The sequence below is a fragment of the Hordeum vulgare genome, chromosome 6H (genome assembly GCF_904849725.1).
Source record: "Hordeum vulgare subsp. vulgare chromosome 6H, MorexV3_pseudomolecules_assembly, whole genome shotgun sequence".
Classification (NCBI taxonomy): domain Eukaryota; kingdom Viridiplantae; phylum Streptophyta; class Magnoliopsida; order Poales; family Poaceae; genus Hordeum; species Hordeum vulgare.
The window spans coordinates 65,308,980-65,318,184 of record NC_058523.1 but is presented as its reverse complement, the minus strand read 5'-3'; the positions used below and the strand labels follow the sequence as shown (position 1 = coordinate 65,318,184).

Sequence of the window (9,205 nt, the reverse complement as noted above, 5' to 3'; positions counted from 1 at the left end):
GTGAACACACCCTACCACCCCACTCCCACCAGAAAGACAAAAAGACTACACCAATTGGCTACCAAGAGCAACTCCAACCGGTCGACCCAAACGGACGGTGATTTTGTCCGCTTTTCGTCCGTTTGGATCGTCCGCCCGCTCTGTGTCCGTCCGCTTTAGGATTTGGGTCGGCAGTGCGTCCAAGGCGTCGACCCATATTTATCCGCGTGGCCAGCTAGCCGCCGGTTTTTAACAAATACAAATATTTTGCATATTTTTTAAAAACAAATGAAATAGTATAGTTCCACAACCGAAATACAATATACCAAAGTTTTACAAGCCGTTTTACAAGCCCAATAAAAATTAAATTGTCTTAAAAAGATACATCTATTGGTTGTCAACATGATCCCACATATGCTCAACCAAATCATCTTGCAACTAAATATGAGTTCTTCAATCACGTATTTCATGATGAAATTGGATGAACTATGTAAACGATGCCGCTCCTCCGCCATGTTGAGGCACCACATTGTCACCCTGAAACTCAAACCCTTGATCGTGGAGACGTTCCGGACGCTCATCTTCTATGATCATATAATGCATGATCACACAAACAGTCATCACTTCTCACAACTTTTTGGTGCTCCAAGTTCTAGCAAAATACTGAACTATGCCCCATCGAGATTGCAGAACACCAAAGGCATGCTCGACATCCTTCCTAGCACTCTCTTGCTCTTGGGCAAATCTTTTCCTCTTCTCTCCGACAGGGTTGGAGATTGTCTTCACAATAGTGGTTCACTGTGGAATCGAGATTGTCTTCACAATAGTGGTTCACTACAGAATCGAGATTGTCTTCACAATAGTGGTTCACTGTGGATAGATTCCGTCAGCTAGGTAGTATCATTTGTTGTAGTTGTGACCGTTGATGTTAACATTGACCGACGGGTTGTTGCCTTCGGCGGGCCTTGCAAACACCGGCGAACGTTGAAGGACGTTGATATCATTGTGTGATCCGGACATACCAAAGAAAGAGTGTCAGATCCAGAGATCTTGAGAGGCCACGGTCTCAAGTATAACAGCGCAAGCCTTGACATGGCCCTTGTACTGGCCTTGCCAAGCAGAAGGACAGTTCTTTCACTCTCAGTGCATGCAGTCTATGCTGCCAAGCATCCTTAGGAAGTCTCGGCTGACATTGCTCGCCAACAAGCGGGTTGTATCTACAGCAGTCGGCTTTCTCAAGTACTCAGGATCAAACACTGCAACCATAGCCTTGCAGAATCTATACAATGACTCTAGTCACGTAGGCTCACTCATACGGACGTACTCATCGATAAGATCATCGGGTACTCTGTAAGCAAGCATCCGGATAGCTGCAGTGCATTTCTGATAAGATGAGAAGCCAATCTTTTCAATGGCATCCTCTTTGCACGCGAAGTAGTAATTGTATCCGACCATCCCCTCTCGAATCCGGTTGAAAACATGCCTAGCCATTCGGAAACGCCGTCGAAATTTCTAATGTTTGAACAACGGATTGATTGTGTTAAAGTAGTCCTTCCATAGAAGGAAATGACCGCTCTCTCGGTTGTGATTCAATGCCGGAACATGCCCTGGAATCGAGCCCCGGAACAACGCCGCTGCCTATTAAGGTGGTCATGGACCAACACGACAAGCAGTATCTCCTCATCGTCGGATGAGGAATCGTTGGAGTTGCACAGAATATTATGGAAAAAGAACTCGTCGGCGCAGTCCATTTATACATTGAGGCAAACTGTCGAACAACTTACAGGCGTGGACAAGGAAGCTGACAAGGAAGCTGTGGTGGCCCGGCAGCGATGCGGTTGGCGGCGTGCGTAGGCGTGACGATGCGGCCGACACCAAAACTGGGCGGCGACGACGACGGGGTGGGGCGAGGCAAGGGCTAGCTGTCGGTAGGGGTGGAGAACGACCAATGTGCCACCGACTAACGGGCTAGAAGGAGTACGTGTGCGTTGTCCGCGTCCGCTTTGTGTCCATACCGACCCAAATGAGGCTCAAAATTGGTCGTGAATAAGTCTGCACGCGGATGAAAAGCGTACACATGTCCGCTTGGATCGACACATTGGGTCAACTTTTTTATCCGCACGGATCCAAATGGACGGCGGCGGACGAAATTAGTAACTCTGTTAGAGTTGCTCTAAGCAAGCAGAAGGGAAAAAAAGTGAACACGGCAGCATCCAAGAACGAAGAAATATGAATAGACTTACCATAAAAATCTAATTTCAACATTGGGATACAAAATCTAATTTTACAACATTGGGATACAGCCCAGAAAATGCAATCGCAGAAAGTCACTGCGGTAAGATCACTGCTATAGTTTTGCTAGCTAAAAACTGGATCACTGCTAGTTTTGTTAGATAAAAACCGGAAGGAAAACATTCAACCAGGAGATATCAAATCTCTTTTTAATAATAAAGCAGATTCGGTTTCTGGTCGTCCGTCATGAAGATTACCCTTAAAATTTACATTTATTACCCACCATGTCACCGGTAAGTAATAGAAAACGTTTCAGAAAGCAAAACAATTTTGGACTGGGCCGGCCCATATAAAAACCTCATATATTACGCTCTGCATGCTGGGAGAATATCTAGCACGCCGTATGGGCCGGCCCATGCACAGGCGCCTGCTTTTAGTTCCGTTTATTTATTTATTTTCAGTTCCGTTCTATTTTTTTAAATAATTTAGAACTTCAAATAATCTTTAAAATTTTAATAAACTGAAAATTATAAATCAACATATTTTAAAAAATAAAATGTTTGTGACTTCAAAAACTACTCGGAATTTTGTAAAAACTTATCGCATATACAATAAAATGTTTGGACAATAAGAAAAGTCCATGATTTCAAATACAATTCCATGTATTAAAAATTATTAAAGGCATTTAACAAAATGCTTTTAATTCAAAATATGTTAATGCATTTAAAAAATGTCCTAAAAGTTTAAAAATAGCTAATGCCTGTTTTGATAGTTTCTTTTTTTATTTAAATTTTTCTGTTCCATTTTTGTTTATTTCTAATTTAAATAATTGAATTACAAAAACTTTTGCATATTAAAAAAGAGGAATTTTGAATTAAATGCTGACGAAAACATAAAATGTTTGTGAATTTAAAAAAAGCACCGGATTTTTATATTTTTTTTGCAAATTCCAAAACAATGTCCATGAATTTAATAAATATATTACTGATTTATAAAAATGTTTGTTTATTCAGAAAAACTTCATGCGTTCCAAAAAATGTTTGTGAATTTAAAATAAAATCCTCCAACATAAAAAATTATGTTCGTCTTTTCTTGAACTGGTCGTCAATTCAAAAGAAAATATTTAAACCCGTCGAAATATAAAAAATATTCATGATTTTTAGTAAATGTTTGTAAATTGTAAAAAATGTTTTCGATTTAAAATTGTTTCCATATTTTTAAAATTATTCACGAAAGATCTAATGTATGTAGTTAAACATTAATACTTCTAAGTCTTTTTGAAGAATTAACTGTTGGATGAATCAAATTATTATTGTATGTTTTAAAAAAAAAAAAAATTCAAAATAAATCTTTGAGTTACCAAGATTTTAACAACCATGATATATATTTTTTGAAAATGTAAAAATTGCTTCAACTTGTGAATAAATTTAAAAGAATAAACGTTTTCTTGCATTTGTGCATAAAATTTTAAAATCAAGCAATGATATATGAACATAATGTGATCACCATCATTGAAGATTATGTTTTTATCTTCCGTGGCAACGCACGAGTCAACAGTAAAATGAACAAGCATATTGGTTCAAATTCACTTATTCATACCAAACCATACCATCAACTGTTTCCACGAAACCAACAAACATCATGGGGACTCGATGGTCCATCAAACCAGATACAGTAGACTTAACACTAACAAGACATACGACTAATAGCAGCAGGACCGTCAGTGTAATTACTGACCACCACGGAGGCGGAGCACCAGGTGGAGGGTGGACTCCTTCTGGATGTTGTAGTCGGCAAGGGTGCGGCCATCCTCCAACTGCTTGCCAGCAAAGATCAGCCGCTGCTGGTCAGGGGGGATCCCCTCCTTGTCCTGGATCTTCGCCTTGACATTGTCAATGGTGTCAGAACTCTCAACCTCCAAAGTGATGGTCTTCCCGGTCAGGGTCTTCACAAAGATCTGCATACCACCACGGAGGCGGAGGACAAGGTGGAGGGTAGACTCCTTCTGGATGTTGTAGTCAGCAAGAGTGCGACCATCCTCCAGCTGCTTGCCAGCAAAGATGAGACGCTGCTGGTCCGGGGGAATGCCCTCCTTGTCCTGGATCTTGGCCTTGACGTTGTCGATGGTGTCGGATGATTCCACCTCAAGTGTGATGGTCTTGCCAGTGAGGGTCTTGACGAAGATCTGCATGCCTCCTCGAAGGCGGAGGACAAGGTGAAGGGTGGACTCCTTCTGGATGTTGTAGTCAGCAAGGGTCCTGCCATCCTCAAGCTGCTTGCCGGCAAAGATGAGGCGCTGCTGGTCCGGGGGAATGCCTTCCTTGTCCTGGATCTTGGCCTTAACGTTGTCGATGGTGTCGGATGATTCCACCTCCAGGGTGATGGTCTTGCCAGTCAACGTCTTGACGAAGATCTGCATGCCTCCACGAAGGCGGAGGACAAGGTGAAGGGTGGACTCCTTCTGGATGTTGTAGTCAGCAAGGGTCCTGCCATCCTCGAGCTGCTTGCCAGCAAAGATGAGACGCTGCTGGTCCGGAGGGATGCCCTCCTTGTCCTGGATCTTGGACTTGACATTGTCGATTGTGTCAGACGACTCCACCTCAAGGGTGATGGTCTTTCCAGTCAATGTCTTCACAAAGATCTGCATCTGCAGAGAAGAATCCAGAAGACGATGGTAAGCCTCAAGAAGCAGACCAAGCAAAGTAACATGATAAATTCTAGTGCAGCCATATTCATAACGCCATAGAGAAGAAACAAAACAACCGAGAGCATAATACATATTCTCATCAAAGAGCTACTGATAGAAGACAGGTTCAACAAAAAGTCTACTGATATCATCTATCTCAATTCTCAAGGTTACCATCTAAGAAAATTAGCTCTCGGTACCAAAGCTAATTTTCTCGGTACAAGTACTATTGAATTACTGCAGGCTACTGTTGAATTCTAGAAGAAACGGATGAACTATAGCAAACATGCATAGGTTAACATCTAATTCCAGAATTCAGAGGGAAATCTATTAAGAAGAAACGGACGAACTAGTAGATGAAACATGCATAGGTTAACAAAATCTTAGACCATAGGTTAAGATCTGAGACCATAAGCCAGTAGGAATTCAACCCGAAGAAGAACAGATCTATCCCTTCATCATCAATAAAAAAACATAACAGGAAAGAGATCGCGAGGTCCACACGCGAAATCCCTACGAAGGAGCTGTGCGCGAATAGATCGGACAAGTAAACTACGTTCATAACACCAGGCCGGGGCAGGAACGGGTCAAATTCGACGGCACCACACCTCCCACTACCACGAAGCACCTCAAAAATCTAGATCTAGACGATACGTCAGCTGGAGGAAGGAGGCGCCATACCTTGAGGCGGTGTGGGAGGAGGATCCGACGAGCCTCGAGTTGATCGGAGACGAGATCGGTTGGGGATTTGTTCGCTTCGTTCTTGAGCGACTTGAGCGGCGGTGAGGATTGGAGGCAAGGAAAGGGCGGGTATTTATGGCGGCTCGTGACGGGCCTGGTGGGAGAAGGAATCCCGTGCCGTGACGGCTCCGTCTGATTTTTTTTTAATCTATACCTAATATATATATATATAATATAACATAGGTATAGATTATATATAATAATAATAATAATAATAAAGAGGCCGCTGCCACACCACTCGCCGCCGCGGCCGACCTTAACCATCACTGTTGTCGATCTCAACCCATCCGCCTCCGCGGCCGTACCTCTACCCGCTTCCTGCCCCCGTTTCGGCGCTCGAGCACAGCTTCTGGATCAAATCAACACGACAGCTACAGTGACTGGGGATGATGCGTCTGCTGGATGCAGAACGGTGCCGGCGCGCGAATAAGGCGCGGCGGAGTGAAGTACTTGCTGGTGGAGGCGGGCCTCCATGGCTCACACGGGGAACTCCGAGGTTTTGGCGCGGCAACGGCGACTCCTTATGGTCAGATAGAGGCGCCTAACCCTTGCTCCCCTCATCGTATCCCCTCCTCCGGCAGGAACTCGTCATCTGGTGAGATCCCTTCCCATGCCTCCAACCGTGTGCTAAGCACCGACAAAAAAAATTGTTTTGTGGGGATTTGTTTGCTGATGAATGAATGTATTGAATGTAAGATTGTATTGTTGTAGAGACACAGAATGGCACACCACCTTCAGTTTGTGATCTGATCCCACATTCTCTCCCCCATGGGTGAAATAAGATAACAGTCCATTGATCAATTCACGTAGCCTCTTTGTTTTGTTTTGCTTGTCCCGCTCAATTTCTCATCATGGTGGAATTAACAATGGACGGGTTAATTTCTCAACAAAATAGGATAGGACTGACTACATTAGTTAGTTAGCTTATTATTTTAATAAATCAAAATGATTATAAAAATATTAAAATTATATGGTATTTTTTTTCTCCCGTTGCAACGCACGGGCCCTTTTGCTAGTAATAATAAAGAGGCTATTGCTTCCGTTGAAAAACCCACCGCGACATTTTATAAAAAAATCCTATAATTTTTGTTATTCAACCATCGCTTCATCATTTATCTAAAACGTAAAAGGAAAAATCGATTCGCTGCAAAAATTATACTCGTACGCATCGCCTCCTCCCGTCGACCCTGGGCCACCCTGGCCTGTGCTAGGCCGCCGCCACACCACTCGCCGCCGTGGCCGACCTCAACCGCCATCGCTGCCGATCTCAACCCACCCGCCTCCGCGACCGTACCTCTCCCCGCTCACTGCCCCCGTTGCGGCGCTCGAGCGCATCGCATCGACCCTGGTCCATCCTGGCATGTGCCTAGGCCGCTGCCACACCACTCGCCGCCGCAGCCGACCTCAACCACCACTGTTGTCGATCTCAATCCACCCGCCTCAGCGGCCGTACCTCTGCCCGCTTGTTGCCCCCGTTTCGGCGCTCGAGCACAGCTTCTGGATCAAATCAACGCGACAGCTACAGTGACTGGGGATGATGCGTCTGCTCGATGCAGAACGGCGGCGGCGCGCGGATAAGGCGCGGCGGAGTGAAGTACTTGCTGGTGGAGGCGGGCCTCCATGGCTCACACGGGGATCTCTGAGGTTATGGCGCGGCAACAGCGACTCCTTATGGCCAGATAGATGCGCCTAACCCTTGCTCCCCTCATCGTATCCCCTCCTCCGACAGGAACTCGTCATCTGGTGAGATCCCCACCCCATGCCTCCAACTGTGTGCCAAGCACCGACAAGAAATTTTGTTTTGTAGGGATTTGTTTGCTGATGAATGAATGCATTGAATGTAAGATTGTATTGCTGTAGAGACAGAGAATGGAACACCACCTTCAGTTTGTGATCTGATCCCACTTTCTCTACCCCATGGGTGAAATAAGATAACAGTCCATTGATCAATTCACGCAGCCTCTTTGTTTTGCTTTGCTTGTCCCGCTCAATTTCTCATCATGGTGGAATTAACAATGGACGGGTTGATTTCTCAACAAAATAGGATAGGACTGACTACATTAGTTAGTTAGCTTATTATTTTAATAAATCAAAATGATTATAAAAAGATCAAAAGCGTGTGATATTTTTTTCTCCCGTTGCAACTCACGAGCCCTTTTGCTAGTAATAATAAAGCGGTTATTGCTTCCGTCGGAAAACCCACCGCGATATTTTTATAAAAAAGCCCCTGTAATTTTTGTTATCCAACCCGCGCTCCATCATTTATCTGCAACGCAAAAGGAAAGAATGATTCGCTGCAAAAATTATACCTGTACGCATCGCCTCCTCCCGTCGACCCTGGGCCACCCTGACCTGTGCCCAGGCCGCCGCCACACCACTCGCCGCCGCGGTTGATCTCAACCGCCACAGCTATCGATCTCAACCCACCCGCCTCCGCGGCCGTACCTCTTCCCGCTTACTACCCCCGTTGCGGCGCTCGAGCGCATCGCGTCGACCCTGGTCCACCCTGGCATGTGCCCAGGTCGCTGCCACACCACTCGCCGCCGCGGCCGACCTCAACCACCACTATTGTCGATCTCAACCCACCCGCCTCCGCGGTCGTACCTTTGCCCGCTTGCTGCCCCCGTTTCGGCGCTCGAGCATAGCTTCTGGATCAAATCAACGTGACAGCTACAGTGACTGGGGATGATGCGTCTACAAGATGCAGAAAAGCGGCGGCGCACGGATAAGGCTCGGCGGAGCGAAGTACTTGCAGGTGGAGGCGGGCCTCCATGGCTCACACGGGGAACTTCGAGGTTATGGCGCGGCAACGGCGACTCCTTATGGCCAGATAGAGGCGCCTAACCCTTGCTCCCCTCATCGTATCCCCTCCTCCGGCAGGAACTCATCATCTGGTGAGATCCCCTCCCCATGCCTCCAACCGTGTGCCAAGCACCGACAAGAAAATTTGTTTTGTGGAGATTTGTTTGCTGATGAATGAATGTATTGAATGTAAGATTGTATTGTTTGTAGAGACAGAGAATGGAACACCACCTTCAGTTTGTCATCTGATCCCACATTCTCTACCCCATGAGTGAAATAAGATAATAGTCCATTGATCAATTCACGTAGCCTCTTTGTTTTGCTTTGTTTGTCCCGTTCAATTTCTCATCATGATGGAATTAACAATGAACGGGTTGATTTCCCAACAAAATAGGATAGGACTCACTACATTAGTTAGTTAGCTTATTATTTTAATAAATCAAAATAATTATAAAAAAATTAAAAGCGTGTGATATTTTTTTCTCCCGTTGCAACGCACGGGGCCTTTTGCTAGTAACTAGCAAAACATGCAATTAAGAGAATAAAACACATGCTTCTATAGCATAATAAACCCGACTCAAGACCCCTCCATAGATTCATGATATCTACTCCCTCCGTTCTTAAATATAAGTTCTTTAAGATATTTTACTAGGAGTCTACATACGAAGCAAAATAAGTAAATCTACACTTTAAATTATGTCTATATACATCCGTATGTATTCTACTAGTGAAACCTATTTAAAGACTTATATTTAGAAATGGAGG

General features: G+C 44.8%; 1 protein-coding gene across 1 annotated transcript; it reads right to left on the bottom strand.

Annotated features, from left to right (window-relative positions):
* Positions 1-3,785: 3,785 nt before the first annotated feature.
* On the bottom strand, positions 3,786-5,710 carry LOC123404241 (polyubiquitin-like). The gene is made up of 2 exons (XM_045098154.1): positions 5,579-5,710; positions 3,786-4,858 (listed from the first exon to the last, which is right to left on the bottom strand). The coding sequence occupies exon 2, from the start codon at positions 4,856-4,858 to the stop codon at positions 3,941-3,943; it is 918 nt and encodes a 305-aa protein (XP_044954089.1). The 5' UTR covers positions 5,579-5,710; the 3' UTR covers positions 3,786-3,940.
* Between the last annotated feature and the right edge of the window lie 3,495 nt (positions 5,711-9,205).

Excerpts from the sequence above, each read along its gene's own strand:
- LOC123404241 (XM_045098154.1), bottom strand. The coding sequence starts at position 4,858 with ATGCAGATCTTTGTGAAGACATTGACTGGAAAGACCATCACCCTTGAG.